We start from the raw sequence: 21175 nt of genomic DNA, 5'->3' as shown, positions 1-21175 counted from the left end.
CTTACTTTTACTCCTGACTCCGACACTAACTCTTTTTGTTTCAATTTGGGGAAGCTTCTTAACCCTCTGTGCCTCAGTTTTCCCATCTGCAAAATAGGGATAATAATGTTCATCTCCCTCACAAGTGGGTTTACAATTGATGCAGTTAATGAATGAATGGTTGTAAAGCACTTTGAAGACTTTGTGTTTAATAAATTCATTTATTTTCATTAAATGTTAGACTGAAATTAAGTTGTTTGTCAATGGGTGTTTGCAAATTGTTCCCTTTGGGCACAATTTTCAGAAGTACCAAAGTGACTTAGAGGCTCAAAAGTGATTTATGCAGTTAGAAGCTTAAGTCCCCTTGACTTTTAGTGAGATTCACATGGTACTGTTTTTGTTCACTGATTGTTTAACTGGAACTTTTTGAACAGGAGAATTACAAATAGCAATTACCGAATACTTGGGTGTACTCTCTCATACCCTTCTTTGCATATGAATTCGGTATTCATTTACAGACTAGCAATTGCCTAAAAATGTGCACAAACAAAAACTCATTTACACACCTTTGTTTGGAAATATAAAGTGAAAAGGTGGGGGTCAAAATGAACAGGTGGTCAAATTTCAAACTAAAGTTAATCAATAGAGTTGGATGAGAAATAGTTTTCCCGTCTGTGAATATTTTCAAGAGTTTGACCTTTTTTCCTGTATCGAATCAGGATGAAAACTAGAAATCTTGAAAATATTCAAAACCTGAAAAACCACTTTTATTTTGAGTCAATCAAAATGTTTTTGTTTTTTTTTTTACAATTTCTAAATATTTCATTTTCTGTTTGACCGTTTTTTCTTTGGTTCACCTTTTTTTCAGACTAATTAGTTTAAATTTGGAAACAAAAAGTTGTGTAATACCAGAAATTTCTCAACCTTTTTTCCAGTCAGAAAATTTGGTAAACCCAACCCTGTTGTACAGAGTTTCACTTGTGATGAATTGGCATTTTTCAACAAAAAACATAATTCACAGGAAAAATTCCTGACCAGCTCTGTTTGTGCGCCCAGGTTTGCAATAGTTCCTCAGCTCGACATACAGCTTTTGCCCATTGGAAAGAGAGGTATTTAATCTTAACTACATCTGGTTTTAAAACAATACAAATTTTAAATTTAGGATGATATTTTCAAATTTGCTGAGCACCCATTGAATCAATGGGCAGCTGTGGGTGCTCAACAACGCTGAGAATAAATCCTGTCCTGTCGGATAGCCATTCAACAGCCCAACTGAAATGAGTTTGTTTGGTCTCAGGCTAGTTACACAGTGGCCTGGAGTCCATATCTTTTAAAAAAACATCCCTTCTGCCTTGGTGCTAATTACAATGCTGGTTAGGCGCATCCGCAGAGACTCAAACAACGAATAGGCTAGAATGATACTCTTAACCGCTTTGGGGTCCCTTTACTTTAAGGCATAGTGTCGGGGAAGCCGACCCTGCTCTTGTTTAATAAGAGATTAGTTCATCCCTAGTTACAGAATACCAAGTGCCATAGCCTTGCCTTTCTGAGGAAATTGATTGGGCAAACAGTAGAACATAGGTGCTCTCCAGGTGTGAGGTGGAATGTCCACTCAGCTGATTTCACCATTCTTCTTGTGAGTTCATTGTCCCTTTCAGTTAGTGTTCTTTTGACATTCTACTGCAGTCTGTGGTAACTGTGGGATGTATAAATGTGAGAGCTTAGTGCAGCCTTTGGCAAGTCTCCCAAACAGGCCAGCATGGGCTTCCTGTCAAAAACATTCCTATCTTCAGCAGCTCGCAGCTATGCTGCTTCTTTGCCTCTTGTGATAGGTCTTCACTGCCATGGTGTATTTGAATGTGTTAATCCTCAGGAAATGCTTGATTAGTCTTTTGTTTTGGATACAAATAATTTTAAATTGTCACAAGAGCTTATCTTGAAAAAGCGACAGGTGGACGGCTTTGGAGAGCTATGTTACACTATCTTTAAATTCATCTTCATGTTTCATTTCTTATACTACAGTATCTTTTTACGCATGCATATACTTTTGTGTGTAGGTCAGCTTCAGATTGTGTTTTTAATATATTAACAAAGGCTAGGGCATTAGGGGAAATATTTGTGTTTTCAGCATAGAATGTAATCTCCAAACTATGGAGAAACCAGTAACAAGTAAATTTCTGTCTTGTTAATTGCATGCTTACCTGCATTGCATATCCACCTATTAAACCCAACGAGTGACCTAGATCTGGTGTTCTCCAGCCTTTTCATTCATTTTGTGTGACCGTGTCTATGCTATAGGTGCTACAGTAGCACAGCTCTGTAGCTAAGCCTCTGTAGCACCATAGGAAGAGGTTTTTCTGTCATCGTAGGTAATCTGCCTCTCCAGATGGCAGTGGTTACACTGATGGAAACATTGTCAGCCTTGCATGTCTGTTTCAGGGGTTAGGTCAGCATAATTGTGGTGCTCAGGACTGTGAATTTTTCACACCCTGAGTTCCATAGCTATGTCGATATAACTTCTCAAGTATAGACTTGTCCCAAGAAAGAGCCCCGCTCACTGACCTACCTTTTTTCTCAACCCTCTCTCCCAAATCCCACTGCTGGATTCACAAACTGTTTGCTTCTGCAGATACAGGAAGGGCTCTTTAAACCATTGGTGGCTCATCGTGACTCACAGTTTGAGGAAACAGTGACTTAGGCTAATTAGTCTGGTACTTCACAGAAGTCAGGTAGCAGTTGAAGAGAAAGAGAACGCAGTCCTCCTGCTTGTACCCAGATTAGACAGTGCTACGCCACCACACTAATTTACAGCTCTCCACATATAACACTGGGAGGCTTTCAGTTCTTGCTACAGTGCTGCATGTTATGAAAAACGAGCTGCTTGCGCTGATTCAGTCCTGTCATGAAAATAGTTTAAGGTTTTTAGGGACTCAGGATGTCTACTCCCCTACTGCAGTCTTGACTTGGGCACATTACAAGTTTCTACTCTTCTCTTAGGTAACTGGAAACCTCAATCCACCGATCCCCTAACACACAAGCACTTTCACAGTTCTGGACACATTACTGTTCCTGTATTCTGTGTCCTCTGCCCACATCCAACACTCCTCGGGGCCAGGAACCTAGCCCTCCACCCCAGCTGTCATGGCATAGGAGTGTCAGGTGGGGGACTCAATGAAGAGAAGTTCACCCAATTACTTGTCTTTTCAGAAGCAGAAGAGAGAATCTGGAGCAGGGGAGACAGGTGATCAAATGGCTATGCAGAGGGAGTGCAGATCTCCTTTAGCCATGGCTCACCCACAACTGGAGGAGCCAGTTCAGACTTCCCAGCTCCTGAGCTTCTTGTGATGTGGATACTTTTGTCCATTACGAAATGAACTGAGATCATCAACTTATGTCACATAGGTCACCAAACGCCTATCAGATGATAAAGATTTACCAGCCTGGATTTCATTCATACTGATGACCAGCTGTGTGCGTGTGTGTGTGTGAAGCTGAAATAAATTGTAGTAGTCAGTGGAGCTACACTGATTTACACCAGCTGAGGAACTGTCCCATCAATCCATATGTATGTGCTGTCTTTCCGAAACTGTGCGACCTCCTGCAGGGTAAGCATAGGTGCTGACTCCGTGGGTGCTCTGGGGCTGTAGCACCCACGAAAAGAATAGTGGGTGCTCAGCACCCACCAGCCACCCGCCGATCAGCTGTTCTGTGGGCCCCACTGATCAGCTCTTCCCCCCTCCCACCCAGCGCCTCCCGCCCACCACCAATCAGCTGTTCAGCGGTGGGCGGGAGGCGCTGGGGGGAGGGGCGGAGTGGGAAGAGGCAGAGTGAAGGTAGGGTCTTGGGGGAAGGGGTGGAATGGGGGCGGGGCCCCGGGGCCCGGAGAAAGCTGAAAGTCGACGCCTGTGAGTGTAAGTAAATGGTTGGATTTTTTTACTTCGTGTGGTGCTCAGATACACCCACGCGCATGTGTGTGTGCATGTATACTCACACATACAACACACCTTTCTTGCACCCCATTCTCCCACTACATGACACATGAAACCACTTTGAAGTTAAAGGGAATTGCTTGTGTTCTGAAGGAGAAGAATCAGTCCAGGAGCAGTTGTGATGTATGAGAGAGAAGAAGCCACATCTTTGTACCTCTACACTTGGAGTGCATCAGTAGACTAAAACGGTTTTGAACTTGTACATGCAGTGGTATAAACAAGTGGGTTCTCATCTGAAGATTACAGCATTATTCAGCATTGGGGAGTTTATCTGTACACAGCAAGTGCACAGGTGGTTCAAGAAACAGATGGATTTTGTTGTCTTTTTTGGAGACTGTGGTTTGGGTTCTTACTCTGCTTTGCTCTTGTAAATATTTTATTTACAGTCCCAAAATATTATATATATCTAAGTTTAGTGCATGACAAGACATGATAATGGCTTTAAAAAGTACCAAAAATTAAAATTGTGTGTAGCATTGTGTACTATCCTATGGATAATAGTATTTGGCATTGACTTGTGAGGATGGCAGTCATGTTGCAAGGATGAGATAGCAGACAGTCATGAAGGTCATTAGCTAGAACCAAAGAGGATCTTATGTGCCGTTGTGCCAGTGGCTCATGGGCCTGTCTGGCTTAGTATGTATCCCATTACCAAACTTCTGATGCATGCAGTTTGCCCGTATTTTGTATTCTTAATGAATTTCATATTATTGCTAAAAGCATAACCATTGCTTGACGACACTTGCAGTTCAGTATTGGCAATGTGTAAGTGACCAAATAACCAACCGTAGCCAAATTTATTGTCTAAAGTCAAAGCAGAACTATATAGAAAGGAATGAGTTAATAGCACACCAATCCTTCTGAGAAGCTTGTTTCTTGCAGCATGCAGTTCATCTTACACAGAAGGTGTGTTTTGAAATATGTATTCAAAACCACCTCCTTTTATACTAGACCTATTTACAAGTTTGAGGTTTTTCTGTGCACATTACTGAGTTCTAAACCACCAGTCTGTATTAGTCCAGTACCTTTCCGATCTCTTGTTTTCTTCCTGGTGCTATCAGCCTGTGACAGTACCTCCCAAGCTTGTACCAGTGCAAAACATTCACGTATCTTGTCTTTGCTGGATTTTGTATTTCCCAGTGCCAAAGCTGACTTCAGCTTTGCAGGGTATTGTGGGATACATATCTCTTGATATAAGTAAACAGATCTGTGGAAAAAGTATAATACCATTCAGTTAGCGTAACTTTCAAACACCTGTATCTGCAGTGTAGCCATATCAGTCCCAGGATATTAGAGAGACAAGGTGGGTGAGGTCATATCTTTTACTGGACCAACTTCAGTTGGTGAGAGAGACAAACTTTCACGCCATGCAGAGCTCTTCAGGTCTGGGAAAGGTACTTAGGCTATGTCTACGTTGGCAGTTTTGTCGCTCAGGGGTGTGAAAAAACACCCCTCTGAATGACAGAACTTTTAGCAGTGAAAAGCGCCGGTGTGGATAGTGTCCCTCGTTGGGGGTGGTTTTATTTTGTCGATAAAGAGCAGCCACACAGCGCACCTTACAGCGGTGCAGGTGCCATCGTAAGGTGTGCTGTGTAGACGTAGCCTGCGAGTGTCACCGCTAAATACAAGATGGAACAGATTGTTTATCATAAGTCGTTAGCACATACTCTGCTGTTACCCAAGTGGAACATAAGTGGTGCATAGTCCTTATGCTACTCTTGCACAGACTGAACTTTACCCTGTAATGACAATAAGTACTGATACTTAGCAGATCGTGGGCAACATTAAAATTCAGAATTTGCTGCTTTACAGTGATGGCAGAATCTTCTGTTCTAAAGATGCTACAGTCACTGCAGGTACCTGGCAGGGGATGTTGATTTATTTTTCTTAAATTTCAACTTTGTGATGTTATGTGCAAGGTGCTCAGGGCAATATCAGTGAATGTACGCATGCTTCAGAGACAGGTATGCTATAAAAGGGATTGAGGAATACATTTTATAAAGCATTTCCAGTTTAGGTTGAACTGTTAAAATGTGAGCTGAGATTACCCCAGTATAGCGGCATTTTACGTAAACTGAATTACATAGATTACAATATAAAACCCCCTGAGGATCTGCACAGGTACAGGGGTCCACCCAAGTGGAACAGCTTGTAAGATCAGGATCTCTCTGAGTAGAAACAGCATCCTTTCTCTGCCAGAGAAAGTTGAGCCAGTTTAACTAAGTGTGATTTTAAACCAATTTAGAAAACCGGTGCAACCCCCATGGGACATTCATAGTTTGATTTAAACCAGGTTTATTTCAGGTTAGCTTAAGTCACTTATGAACACAAATTGCCACAAACGCACGTAAGCCACTCTCAAACTGACATGAATGCCCACACAGCCTTTTTTACCTGTTTAAATAAATTGGTTTAAAATCACGCCTTTAATTAAACTTGTGTGACTTTCTTGTGTCCACAAGGCCTAAGCATTCTGTTCAGTGTCATTAATTAGGGCTTGCAGAACTTTTAGAAGAGAAATAAAGAAGTTTAAAAAGATTAATATAATAATAGAAGAAAATGAGGACACAAATACATTGAAAAAACACCACAACTTACATATTGACTGGGGTAAAGTTTTCAAAAGTGCTTAGGTCCTATTTTAAAAGGTGACAGAGGCTTACATTTGTCAGCAAAACATAGTTAACACTGCTTGTTGGGGGTGGTTTAATTATGCCAGCGGGAGAGCAGCTACACAGGAGACCTTCCAGCGATGCAGCTGTGCCGCTGTAAGGTCCGTAGACATAGCCGTAGTCATTTAGAAGCCTAATGGCTTGTCTGGTATAGCTAGAAATTGACTGGCATAGCTAAAGCGGAATAACTACTGCTCTCTAGCTATGTTGGTATAACTCCTCTGTGGGGACACTCAGAACACTTCACAAACAGCAACTCAGTCTACAGATAATAGCCCAAGTTAGGAGTGGCCTCCATGCAGTCACTCAAAGGCAAACAAAATCTTCTCCCTTGAGCAACTACACAGGGTAGCTGTCCCTGTGCCCCCTGCATTCTGGCACTATTCACTCTTGCTCCCTGCCTCCCTTGCTTTCCTGCTGATGAGGCCAGAGATGTTTAGCTGTAGGTCTCTTCACTGTTAAACACTCTGGCTGTCTCTCTACTATGAAAATGAACCAGAGTTTGAGAGTGGTTGCCAAATCTCCTTCCTCCCAGTGCTTCACACTCAGCCCACACTCAAAGTGTTTGTCTTGTGGTGGACTTGACTTCTACACAGGGTCAACCATGCTTAATACCCAGTAGTAGTGCCCTGCCAAATTCATGGCCATGAAAAACACATCACAGACCATGAACTCTGGTCTCCTACCATGAAATCTGTCTTTTGTGTGCTTTTACCCTATACTATACAGATTTCTTGGGGGTTCTGACCTAAAGGGGAAATGCAGGGGGGTCACAAGATTATTTTAGGGGGGTCCTGGTATTGCCGCTCTTACTTCTACCCTAACTTCACAGCTGGGCAACCAGAGAGCAGCAGCTGTTGGCAGGGTCCCCAGCTCTGAAAGCAGCGCCCTGCCAGCAGCAGCATAGAAGTAAGGGTGGCAACACCATACCATACCATGCCACTCTTACTTCTGCACTGCTGCCTTCAGAGCTGGACGGCCGGACAGTGGCGGCTGCTGACTGAGGGCCCAGCTCCGCAGGCAGCAGCACAGAAGTAAAGGTGGCAACACCATACCAGGCCATCCTTACTTCTGCGCTGCTGCTGCCAGTGGCTCTGCCTTCAGAGCTGGGCTCCCTGCCAGCAGCCACCGCTCTCCAGCTACCCAGCTCTGACAGCAGTGCCACCGCCAGCAGCAGTGCCGTAGTAAGAGTAGCAGTACCAACTCCCCCCTCTTCCCCCCCCCCCACAATAACCTTGCAACCCCCTCACAACTCCTTTTGTGGGTCAGGACCCCTATAATTATAACACCTTGAAATTTCAGATTTAAATAGCTGATGATATGAAATTTATGATTTTTTAAAATCCTATGACCATGAAATTGACCAAAATGGACCGTGAATTTGGTAGGGCCCTACTCACTGGAGCAAAACATCTGAGATATTTTCTAGACTTTCTCCAGTAGTACGTGTATCTCTCTCCACTTGCTACAACAGGTGTTGAACTCTGTTGGCCCAGTCCACACCAGTAGAGTAACCGTTTTCAACACCAATTTTGGGGGAAAGAAGATATCTCCAAAACCCGATTTTGATGTCTGCTACCAAACATGGCTCATTTTTCTGGTGCAGAAGCAGCTGGTACTGGAGCCTTTTAAACCACGTAAAGGAACCAAGCACAAGCTTCACAAGGCAATGAGGCTCCTTGTTTACTAGCTTGTCAAATACAAACTAGCACACTTAGGCTAGGCAGATTTGATCCAGACTTTACATTCTAGAACTCAGAAACTTGTCATTTTTCCATTGTACCAAGTACACTGTAGTGTGACCTGAAGGAAAATCAGCTGCAGAGCTCTAAAAAACAATGCTTGCTAAGTCAGTGGTAAAACCAGAAACACAGGGTGGAGGTGTGTGTGGTGGTGTTTTCAGTTTTCTCAAAATCTTTTCCATCAGGTATTCTAAGGGTGAAATTCAACTCCGTGACCTACAGTGGTGGTCCGTTAGTACCACTGTGGATCTCTATTGCTATTCTGCACATTCTGTGTGCAGAAATGTCAGTAGGAGTTTGGCATGTAGAATAGAGATGCACTCTGCAGATTAGGGAGGAAAATTCAGCCTTGTGTTTTCAGACAAGCTGTGAGGCTTTTTGCCTGGTGCAAAATCAAACAGGAAGAGCTTCACTTTGTAGTTAGTAATTCCTTTTTTGCTTGGTAGGGTTAAGAGAGAAGAAAAGTGACACAGTGACAATTTTGAAGAGCCTGTTCCATAACCACAATAATCATGTGCTCTTATAATAATACTCAGCTCTTCCATTGCATTTTATATCCACTGATCTTAAAGCGCTTTATGGAGGTGGGCAAGTATCATTACCCCCACTTTAAATATGAGGAAACTGGGGCCCAGAAGCTAGCCAACATCACACAGTGGTAGATCCAGAAATAGAACCCAGCTCTCGTGACTCAGTTAAATGTCCTATCCACTGGGCCAGAATACTTCTCGAAGGAGAAGTGTGCTACTAAAATCCTTCCTTTTTCCTCCCTGCAAAGGGAACTGAACTGTTCAGACACGTTTTTTTCTGCCAGGGTAACACTAATGTGTATGCATATTTTCCTGTCTGTGTTGGAAGTGATTTCTCTTGGTGTATTTTTCATTTTTAAAGATAAACTGAGAGAGTTGCAGTTGAATTTAAAACCCTGGAGCTATGTCAATTTACATCAGTTTAGAATTCTATATTTCTTTACTTGTGTTACTTTCATTGTTAAAAATGAAATAAGTGTTGTAATCTCATTAGCATTTTGCCATTAATCCTATTTGTTCATATTGTGCATTTGTATCCATCAAGAGCAGTGGTTCCCAAACTTGTGCTGCCGCTTGTGCAGGGAAATCCCCTGGTGGGCCGGGCGGGTTTGTTTACCTGCCGCCCCTTGCCACTTCCAGCAGCTCCCATTGGCCTGGAGCGGCGAACCGCGGCCACTGGGAGCCACGATCGGCTGAACCTGCAGACACAGCAGGAAAACAAACCGGCCCGGCCCACCAGGGGCTTCCCCTGAACAAGCGGCGGAACAAGTTTGGGAACCACTGCTCTAGAGAATTAAACTAACCTCGTCACTTTCATTTTTATTCAGCCTTTAGTTTAATTTAACCAGCCGAGTCACTTCCAGTTTGTGACTCTCTTGCTGTAGCACAGTGCTGCAATGTTTGGGTGGCAAAATTTAAAAATAGTTGGAAGAAGACATAACTGTCCAGGCTGTGTGCAGGAAACTTCCTCCCGCTCTTGCGCAGCTGCATGAAGGCTATCTACAATAGCATTTGCTGTGTGTCCCAGTCTCTAGGGAGGGCAGGGACTGTTCACGTCTGCTCTCCCCACCCCCAGGAGTAGGTTCCCCAAAAGAGGACAGGGAATGGTGGGGATGAGTCAGGCTCATAATCCACCCCTTCCATGACTCCCCTTCACCCGAACCAATGCATAAAGCAGGGTTGGGGTGATGGGGGTGGGGAAAGCAATCTTCTCCATAGGATGGAGCATATGGTACACACAGACACCCCTGTTGTGCAGAGATTCCCCAGAAGAGACTGTATGCCTGAAGTACAGTCTCCCCAGTGTTCCTCCTGGGATAATGCTGCTTGGGGCAGAGATGTAAATGCCACAGACTGGACCAACATACATTTATTATTTTAACCAAAATATTTTCATGAGTGAAGAGCTGCTTTTCTCTCCATATTAAACTGATAAGGAGAGCCTTCTGTGGGCAGCGCAAACGGTCACCTTAGTAAGAATGACTCTATTAGGGAAAAGGGTGTCAAACTGTTGTGGAATCATGTGGCAAAACAACAGGAGTAGCAGCTGATAGATATAAAGTCCATCTACATTTTGAGCTGGAGGTATAATGCCCAGCTCAGGAAGGCATATTTGTGCTAAGTCTGATCTAGCAGTGTGCTAGAAATAGAAGTGTAGCTGCAGTGGTGTGAGCGACAGGAGGGGCTAGCTGCCCCACATACAATCCTGTCTGAGACACTCGGTACGTACTCAAGTGGCTAGCCCCTCCCGCTGCTTGTGGTGCCATGGTTGCGCTCTATTTTTAGTGCACTAGCTCAATCAGAGCTAGCACAGGTATGTCTACCCAAGCTGGACATTACAGCTCCAGCTCGAAGGATAGACATACCATTTGAGTTAACTTTTCAGCTTTGTCCTCAGAAACAAATTCTTTAAATTGTGATGCATGCCTCATCGCATCAGACTCAATCTGAACTCTTTATGTATTTCAGGACTGTGCTGGAGTCTGAGGGCAGGTCTACTCATAAAACACTGCATCGGCACACCTGCGCTGCTGTAATACTTTAATGAAGATGCTCAACACTGACAGGAGAGAGCTGTCCCGTCAGCATAGTTAATCCATCTCCATGAGAGGTGGTAGCTGTGTTGGCGGGAGAAGCCTTCCTGTTGACAGAGCACTGTCTATACCGGGGGTTAGGTCGGTGTAATTATGTTGCTCAGAGGTATTAGTTTTTCACACCCCTAAGCGACGTAGTTATACCAAAGTAATTCTGTAGGGTAGACCTGTCCTGAGTAACCCTTATGTGTGGAGGCCTCTTAAAGTCAGTGGGATTCCTAAGCATCACTAGTGGGAGTAAGGGCTGCCAGATGAGGCCCATAGTGTTTTGCAAATTTTCAGATCAGCCCTTCAAATTTGGGCACTCATGAAAATTATGATAGGTGGCAGCCTTAAGCAGTGTGAATAAATGTTAAGTGCCCACTTACACTTCTAGGCTGAGCTTAGTGAATTTGGAGGTTTCTGCTTTGTGCGCAGTCGATGTTGATCACAGCAGAAACACACAGGCAACATTGACGGTCTCTAAACAGCCTTTGCGTACAAGAGAAGTACAAGTGGAATTAAGAGTGGGTGCTGAGAAGGAATTATACCTGTACCTGGTTCATCACTATCTCTGTTGATGGCTAACTTCCATAAACATTAAATATCCCCTATTTTTTTTCAGCTGGTTTTCCTCTACCTGGGGCAGGAGCATAAATCTTGGGGTGGGGCAAGTAGCAATGAATTGGTCTGTGTTACTGATGCTTTTCTGTCATAGTACTGTTATTTTTCTTAAGAAAAATGAATGAGAGATGTCCAGTGAAATTAGCCAAAAACACATCAAAGAACAGGCCATATTTTTTTCTCTGAAAGTCTTTGAAAGCTCTAAGCATTCTTGTGACTTGAGTAAATATATTCTAGTGAAATAACATTATATTTATGGTCTGAACTTTGCTTTGTGTTTACTCTTAAACCACTGATTATTGGTAAAGGAATCAAATAACCATAGTTTAAAAAAATATATATATCAATAATACATAGATACAATCACCTAAATTATAGTAATATATTTCCTCTGTGATGGGGCCTTTATTCTTGTGATTAAAATATATAGGCTTATATTTTCAAAAGTGTCCAGTGATTCTGGGTACCTTAGTTTTTGGATGCTCATATTGAGACTTCTTAAGAGCCCTGATTTTCAGAAAGGCCATCTGCCTCTGGAAATCAGGCCCCTTTTAAAGTGTCTCAAGTTCAATACCAAACATCACTAGTCACTTTAGGCCATGAGGTCTCTGGGAACTGACGTACAGCTTATCGTGGATGTGGTTACATTTCCAACGTATGAGTAATGACTCGTTTCCTAATTTCTGCTTGCAGTATCCATAATGGAGTAATAGCAGTGTTCCAACGTAAAGGGCTCCCAGACCATGAACTTTACAACCTCAACGAAGGAGTTAGGTGAGTAACACAATCAGTGAGAGAGACGTTGCAGCAGAATTTTTAGCCGCTGTTGTTGGCTAGCAATCATTGCTGACGACTTCCACAGTGAGGCCTTCTTTCTTCAGTTGTTTGTGTTGGATCTGATAAAGAATATCATTAATCTGTCCCTACTGGTTAGGTGTTGGTTCCTGGTCAGCTGTATTTACTGCAGGACTCTTGTCTGCACATCAGAGGGAAAAACTAAATGTAGTGACCTGCCTGTGTCATGGAAACAAATATAGTCCTGTCTCAACCAGTCTGTAGCAGTCTAGATGACATTTAGAAAACCAGAGTGTAAATCCAGAGCAACTGTGTTAACCCTTAGTGGAAAGAAAAGGAGTACTTGTGGCACCTTAGAGACTAACCAATTTATTTGAGCATAAGCTTTTGTGAGCTACAGCTCACTTCACTGGATGCATAAAGTGGAAAATACAGTGAGGAGATCTCCTCACTGTATTTTCCACTTTATGCATCCGATGAAGTGAGCTGTAGCTCACAAAAGCTTATGCTCAAATAAATTGGTTAGTCTCTAAGGTGCCACAAGTACTCCTTTTCTTTTTGTGAATACAGACTAACACGGCTGCTACTCTGAAACCCTTAGTGGAGTTACTCTTGATGTGCTCCCTTATACCTGGGACCAGAATTGGGTCCACGGTTTTCTTTTAACAGCAGGTTGGCTATTAATAATTAGTTTAATGATAAACCTGCTTCATATGTTTTGCTCAATTGATCATTCATTTTGATGTACTTGCGGGAGAACAGTTGCTGATGATTCATACCTGAGCTGATTGAGGGCACATTGCAAAATCTAGACCAAAAGCTTCTATCATAAACAACACATCAGCAGGTCAAAACTTGTGGTGTAAAATATTGCATACTGTTGCTTAGAGGTTGGAAATTCCAGTCATGGTAGCATCCTCAGGGCTTCTGACCATTTGGAAATTGTTCCCATGGCTGCGGCAAAACACAGTCCAAAATTATCATCAGTTTCAGGAAATGTGTAGACCTTTCCTTTGTGAGGCTGTATTGTGCCTTTAAGGCGCTAACTTGTGTTGGGGGTTTGTGGAGACCTTAACCAGTAGGAGCTCCAGGAGTAATACAGAGCAAGCATGGCCATTGGGCCACCCCATAAGAGGATGTAGTGTATACTGGCTGGGGCAAGAGGGGCAAGTGTAGCACCAGCCTCTGCATGCATCCCTCAAGATGGCTAGCAGGATTATCCTCACACAGTCCATCAGTGTGAGTAAGTGCAAGGTGGTGCCTGGCCATTGCAGGAAAGGGCGGGGGATGAAAAGTAGGAATGATTCACTGCACATCCATCCAGTGTACATGCAGAGTCTGCTCCATGGATCTGTAGAGTCACCAAGCATAGTCCAGTTTAGTCTTGCATAGCAAGAGCTTTCCTGCAGGGTTCACTTGTCAGAAAAAATTAACAGATTAAAAAGCCATGGTTGGGCTAAAACCCAGCTAGCCTCTTCACTCTTATTTAGAGGTTTGCTTCCTCTTAGACGCCAAGTTAGGTTGACCATCCTCTAACAGCAATCCTCCTTTTCTGTGACTATCCGGGAATTGTTTTTTACAAAGCTCCTTATATGCCCAATGATCCTTCATAAAAACACTGTTGTGAGGGGAGTATAAGTGGCTTGGAGGGTTGTGCAGGGGTCAGGAATATCTGTATCAAGAGGAAGCATTTGTACAAACGCCAACTGCTAGACAGTCTCTTAAGCAGATTAGTACACATTTGTGCACATGGCAGCAGCAGCTGTCTCTCCTGAACTGTCCACTTTCTGAATTAACTACATTTTTCTACTGCACGTGGTCAATACGCAGTTTCTGAATCCTTGTGACTATTTAAAATGAGAACTTCTTTTTTCAAATTTAGTTAAGCACAATGAGGACTATTTGCATGCCTCGGTTCAAAGTTCATACGTCAGACATTATTGCTGTAGCTGTGTCCAAAAATTGAAATTAATATTATTCTGAAGTGGGGAAAATGTAATCACCCTCTCACAACTCAGACATCGCTGCATTTTCCCCCCCACCACAAAAAATATTTAGGCAAAGACCGAGCCTGGAAAATTTCCCTTCAGATGCTGTATTTTCTTCACAGTTACAGGATAATAAGAGAACTTATTTTCCAACTATAAATAATGTAGGTTCTACTGGCAATTAGTGTAATTAAATCATGGAAAGAATTGAGTAGCATCATAACACAAATATTAATATGTGGGGAAATAAGTTACACCTACAGCATTTGTGCATCTTCCTGTTGACTCCCAAACCCGTGGGTGTGTTTGCGCACATGAGTACTTACATGTGGCATAATCTGTTTTGTACATGCATATGAAGGTTTTCTGTGTACACACAAATATCAGATCCTCAGCCTATTTAAATTTGTGTAGGACCATTTCCTTCAGTGGAGCTACGTTGATTTACACCAGATGAGGATCTGGCTCATACAATGTATGGGTACCACTTCATGTTTGAAAGTTTGACCCAAGTGTCACTGGATAGGCCTTTCTTCCTTCTTTCCCACCTACCCTTTTCTTCCTCCTCCTTTCTCAGGGAAGATGCAGAAAACATCACAATGGATCAAGGTGATTTTTTAATAAATACAACATACAGTTGTAATAAGATACATGTCTTCTCTGCAGTATTAGGGCTTGTAATTAATACAATTTGAATAAGATATATTTTTGCAACATTAGATTTTGCATACCAACATGGAAATATTTTCCCTTTAGTTCAGTATGTAAAATTTCTGTTCTCCGTGATTTGCAGTTTTCCCTCGCCAAAATCATTACGTTTGACACTGATTGGTCTCTGGGTTGGCAGTCTTGGCAGGCCATGTAGCAACTTACTAGCAGAACCAGAACTAGAATCCAGGTCTCCTGGTCCCACATTGTAAACCTTGGTTCTCAATCTTTTCCATACCGTGATCCCCTTTTCCATACATCCTGGGACTCCCCATCCTATTCAGCAATATGGGAAGAACTGGGTAGGTCTAACTGCCCTCCCCCTCCCCCAGATCCAAACTTGCCCCCTTCTGATCTGGGGTTTTGTTTTGGGTCAAAGCTGCACAAAATAAAAGTTGTTGGGGTTACAAATGAAATGCACGCTATGGTGATAAAGCAGATGGTTCCCCAAGTTAAGTAGCTATAGCTATGAGTGCAAATACATTCCAAGAAAATGATAATCAAACCCAATAGTGTTCTGAACCCTGAATACTGCTATTAAAGAACCATAGAGGGCCTGGCTTCATTTATACCAAAGCTCCGTTCCACCACCATGGAAGTATAAAGATGCCTTAAAGAGGAAGTAAATTACATTTAGGGCCAAAGGGACTGATTTTACTTCACTTGCACTATTGTAAATGATGAGTGACTCTAGTGGAGTTACATCGTTGTAAAACAGGTTTAAGTGAGGGAAGAAATAGCTCAAAAATATAATTGATTTACATCCTGAACTCCTTAACACAGCTTTTATTCAGTCCTTATCAGTTGGTTCAATGGGAGTTTGGCTGAGAAAAGGCTTAAGGTAATGTCCCATAATTCATAGATATCAGGGTTGGAAGGGACCTCAGGAGGTCATCTAGTCCAACTCCCTTCTCAAAGCAGGATGAATCCCCAATTTTTGCCCCAGATCTCTAAATGCCCCCCCCCCCCAAGGATTGAACTCACAACCCTGGGTTTAGCAGGCCAATGCTCAAACCACTGAGCTAGTATACTCACCTTAATTTTCAGCCAAGTTAAAAAAAAAAATCATTCATGAAAACCTATATATAGAATCTCTCTGCTTAACTCTTTTTTTGTATCTGTGACTGTGTGATATTAATAACCATATAGTGGAGACCTGCGGGAGTTCTCTTTTCTTATTCCTTTAGTTGGATGTCATTATTTACACTCCTCAAAAATTAAGGAAGAGGAAACCGTGAGGAAGCAGGATAGCCAGTATTAAAGATGATATATATCTGCCTTTCCTCTGAGCTTGGATACAAGCAAGGCAAATTTCAGCAGCATTTCCTCAGTTGTTGAAAGATTTTGTACCTGATAAAAGAATCTTTCTTCGCATCTTTCATAATTTAATAGCTAATAAAGTAAAGGTCAGCTATAATAAAGAACTAGATTTTTTTCATCCTGAGTAGCATTTAGGAGTTAATTTCAGAGTCAACCAAAGAAGAAGCAGCAGGAAGATATAAAAGTGTATTTTATGTGAGTTTATATTAGCATCTTACTTTGTAAAGTCTTTAAACAGACAGAGTAGATTTAGAGCCAAAAAGATACAAGCCTCACAGGAGTGCAAAATGGCTCTTGGTAAAATGAGAGCTGTTTAAAAATCAGGTCTCGTATCTGATTAGAAATCTCATTTGAATTTAACCAGCATTTTTACCTGGACTCCATCACAGAAGTATGTGTAGTCAGACATAGCTGTTCAGTACTGACCATTGCCCATGGCCTGATGGATTAGTACAATATATTTTGTTAAAGAAAAGAAATACATTTTTGCAACTTTGTTGGGTTTGGTTCTGCTTTGGATCACTTATTAGTAAGCACAGGTACTGAGAACATCAAACACTGATGTTCTAACACTGCCCAAGGACCTCAGCGTTTCATGGATAATTAATTGAAGTTAGCAACAAAGTACCCGTATTATTAGCGATTCAAAGGGGAGAAAGCACTCTGTGCTCTCAGTTCTGCCTTTACCCTGTAAGCAGAGATACTAATGCATCCATAATGCTGCTTGGTATACTGCATTTCACTGCTCATGTAAATGCAGGCTGTGTACTTTTTAGCTTTATTTCTTTCTCGTTTGAACTATTAAGTACCAAAATTTTAGTTCATCAGAGCCTAGGGTTAGTTTTCTAATCAAGAGAATGCCATTTTATAATCAACATTTGGAACTCCAGTAATTAGCCATCACATCTAATCAAGGTATGAAGCCGCCTATGAATTAGCTATTTACAAACCACCTAATAGAATCAACAAGGAAGCTGGGACTGGAGTTTGAAGAGCCAATAACTTGAAGGGAAGGTTGAAATAAAGCAAGAGATTGCCATATAACAATGTCTCCTATATTCTTTTTCTGAGCTGTGATACCAAGGTTATATTGCAGAGTGAGGTCTGGAGTGGTGGTGTCTCTTTCATATGAGAAATAAAATCTCTGTGGAAATTTACTGTCCTTTCATTATAGACTAGATTCAGCCAACCTTATTTATACTGAGTAGTGCCTTATTCCATGACATGTCCTGTTGAAGTCAATGGGCCTGCTTGGAAAGAAAGCTACTCACCAGGAGGCAGAATCTGGGACCATGCTCCGTTTCAGCAGTTGAGATGAACTGGGATTTTTGTGAACAACCCCTACATTTGAAGGACAAGGTGTTGTAGGCAGAGGGTGCTCAGTAGAGGGTCCTCAGCTGCAGGATTCACTTCCCATGTCATCCAACAAATCCTGGGTCTGTTGAACTTCAGAGCACTAGTCAAGGTTTATCTGCTCACCTAGGCTGAGCTTTTGAAAGCTGACTAGGGGATTTGAACATACCATTCCCATTAATTGTAATGGGAGTTACATGACTAAATCCCTTAGTTGGCTTTGACCATTTTGATGCTAGACTGCTATCTGAAGGAGTGTGTCTGAGTCGGTTGAGTTTCTAGGGGAGAGTTCTTTTCATGCTGAATTTTGTCTGCTTGGGTGGGATTTTCAAAGTCATCGCAGTGATTGAGACGCACAAGTCCCATTGGCTTTCAGTGGGCCTGTGCTTTTAAGCCACTTGGGCCCTCTTGAAAATCCCACTCCTTGTTTTCATTTTTTTAATGTCATGCATTCCTAGCCTGTCTGCACAGAGTGCACCAGGGTCATGATGGGCATATTCTTATCAATATAAAGAAATAAATAATACACATGGCCCCATGCTAGATATTGACATGCTCCTTCTTGCAATGGCAGCTTTCGCTGCACACTCCAGGGGAGAATGTGCTGAATCTTGTGGTGTTCCAAAAGTAAGTTTCCACCTCCTGTAGGCGCTTGAGGTGGGGGGGGAAGATAGGGCAGAAGAGGGGCATATAGAGGGGAGTGGTCTGGGCTTCAGAAATAGGGCATGTTTTTTTTTTAAAAAATATATATATTTAATTATTTTTCAAGGCCAGAAGAAGGGAATAAAGGAAAGGGAAAAGTGACCATACACAACAGTGTTTGCATTCATATACAGTGAAACTTGTCTTGTACAACCACAGTAAGGACCAAAATATTTAATTGAGGTGGGTCTTTAACCAAATTTCACATAAAGTCGTACTGAGCTCCTTCAGTGATCACATGGGGCCAGATTTTCAAGTGTTCAGCAACCACAGGTGTGACTAGATTCTCAGAATTGTTCAGCACCCAACATGCATCAAGTGGGACTTTGCTGCATAGGCCTTGTGCTGGTTCTCTACACAAGGGCGAATTTCACCTTACATTGGTTCTGGCATTAGAGCTGGTGGAATTCAGTTGTTTCATTTGATGGTGGTTTATGGGAATTTTATTTTGTGTAGGTTGGCGCTCCCACAGTTTGGCTCAGAGGCTCTCATTTGGAGGAGTCCCCGAACTGAAAGTGATATGCTGTATTTTAACCTGATTTTGCACTGACGCTGTGTGAAACTTGGAGTTTTAATTTAACTGACCCAGATTCACTCTGGATGTTCGTGACACTTGGCTCAGTTTCAAGCTTGTCACAAAACCCAGAGAGTTTCACTGCGGTTTCAGGTTTCTTTATGAACACTTTGCACAGCTCTGTTATTTAAGTCTCTTAGGGTCCAAACTTGCAGTCAAGAGCTCTAAAAACTCAGAGTGCACCTCATTAAGGCAAGCCAAACTGTCATTCCTTTGGAATTACATCATTTCTAAGTTGGCCAGATTGCTCAGAGCCACATACCAGCGTAGAATGCTAAGATTTTTCATATTCTTCCATTTCTGAAGTGCAAGTGAAGTGGAATTCTGGTCTCAGGTACATAGGCGTAAATACAGAGTAACTCCAGTGACTTCAGTGGTGTGATACTAAATTTTCACCAATGCAGCTGAAGGCAGAATTCAGCCTCTCTTCTTTCAGTTAAGAAAATGACTCCAGACATACATGTATTTGTACCATAACTATATTCATTAATACGTCTAAATCTCCTACAATAAATATTTCTGAGCATTTAGAGATGTTGGTTTAAAGGTTTATTATAGTGTGTTATCCCTGTTTAATATGCTTCTAATTAAACATTTTTGGAAGGAAAGATATACAACTTAAAACACTTTGTAAGATCAGCAGTCTTCCTCTCTTATACACAATGTACATTGGGTACAATTTGTTGATTGTATAAATTCTTTTTTTATTCTCTAATACAGGCAACTACTGAAAACTGAGCTGGGATCCTTTTTTACTGAATACCTGCAGGTTTGTGGGGTTTTCGTTTTTCATTTAGCTTCTTACATTTGTCAATGCTGCTGAGTAAAATTGTTTGTCTGAACAAGTAGTAGGCAAATCCTTTATCTTTCTGTTATCTTAAAGTTAAGGGTAAAAATAGGATTTGTTCCCCTTCCATCAATTTTCATGTCACATTGGTTGAAATTTCATACCAGGTCAGATACTGAAATACTTGATCAGAGGTCTTTGTACCACATGTATTTTAAGGACACTATTAAGGAACTTTATTGGGTCACTTATAAAGGAAGGGTTCAGATCATGGCTACAAAATGGATAAGATGTGCCCCTAACTGTGACAGTGGGATTCCTATAAATACTATTTTATCCAGTATTCTGACGTGATCTATTATCCCGATTCGAAGCTCTCTAAAGGCTGTGGAAAGACTCCTATTGACTTCAGTGGCTTTGGATCAGGTCCTGTTATGAGCATTTATTGACTGATGAGATTTGGTTGTAATATTTCATTTTATAGTGAAAGCTGACATCTAATGTAATAAATCTCAGCCTAATACAGGTTTTTATTAAACTGATCCTTTTCAATAGGGTCCAAATATTTAATGTAGGTAAAAATTCTGTGGGGTTCCCCAAGTTTCTTGTGGTATAATTAATCAGGAAGCCATTTATTAATAATTATACATGATCTTACTTTTAAAATACAATTTACTACCTCCCTTGCTGATTAAATGTTGTATGGCTTATGCTAATGTTTGTAAAAAGCTTTGATATCCCGAGATGGAAGTTGCTATTCGCTGGAAGGGCTAAGAATATGATCATCATCATCATTTTACAAATGTCCTAGTAGATTTAAACAAGAAGATGGACATAGAAGTAAAACTCCATTAATCAACAGCAACCCTTAAACCAGCTTTCTTGTGGGAACAAAACAAAACAAAACAAAAAATCCGCAATGGCTTCCAAGAAATACGGAGTTGTAGAAATAAAAGGTGTGTGTATTTTATTTACAGAATCAGCTGCTTACAAAAGGCATGGTAATACTGAGGGACAAGATCCGGTTTTATGAAGGTAACTCAGACTTCAGCAATGCTGCAACTGTTCAGTGGGCTTGATCTAAAGCAGTGGTTCTTAACCTGGGGTGCACGCATCCCCTGGGGGTGCGAGACATGCCTGATTATTTTTTTTTTTAGAAGGTAAATCATTGAAAACACAAATTAAGCACAGGCACGTAAGTACAACTACTTTGTTTCATCAAACCTATGTATTTATTAACATTATACATTTTTTAACGGTTACTGTAATATACAAACAAAAAACAGATCTAGGTTTAAAGAACTGACCTACTTCAACAATTTTTGATATGTGGTGCGAGA

The 21175-nt window shown here is 41.6% G+C and overlaps 1 protein-coding gene across 8 annotated transcripts in view; it reads left to right on the top strand.

The window, feature by feature from the left end:
- The window catches only part of PRR5 (proline rich 5), a 129126-nt gene that overhangs the window by 60330 nt on the left and 47621 nt on the right, over positions 1-21175 (top strand). For all 8 annotated transcript variants that reach the window (XM_037914682.2, XM_037914667.2, XM_037914674.2 and 5 more), the window contains 3 exons: positions 12302-12382; positions 19769-19817; positions 20813-20870. In XM_037914682.2, the coding sequence (XP_037770610.1) occupies positions 12302-12382; positions 19769-19817; positions 20813-20870 (188 nt within the window). The remainder of the gene's footprint in view (positions 1-12301; positions 12383-19768; positions 19818-20812; positions 20871-21175) is intronic.

Source organism: Chelonia mydas, chromosome 1 (genome assembly GCF_015237465.2).
Source record: "Chelonia mydas isolate rCheMyd1 chromosome 1, rCheMyd1.pri.v2, whole genome shotgun sequence".
Classification (NCBI taxonomy): Eukaryota; Metazoa; Chordata; order Testudines; family Cheloniidae; genus Chelonia; species Chelonia mydas.
Note: the sequence above shows the minus strand (reverse complement) of the source record. Positions and strands in the feature narration are given on the sequence as shown.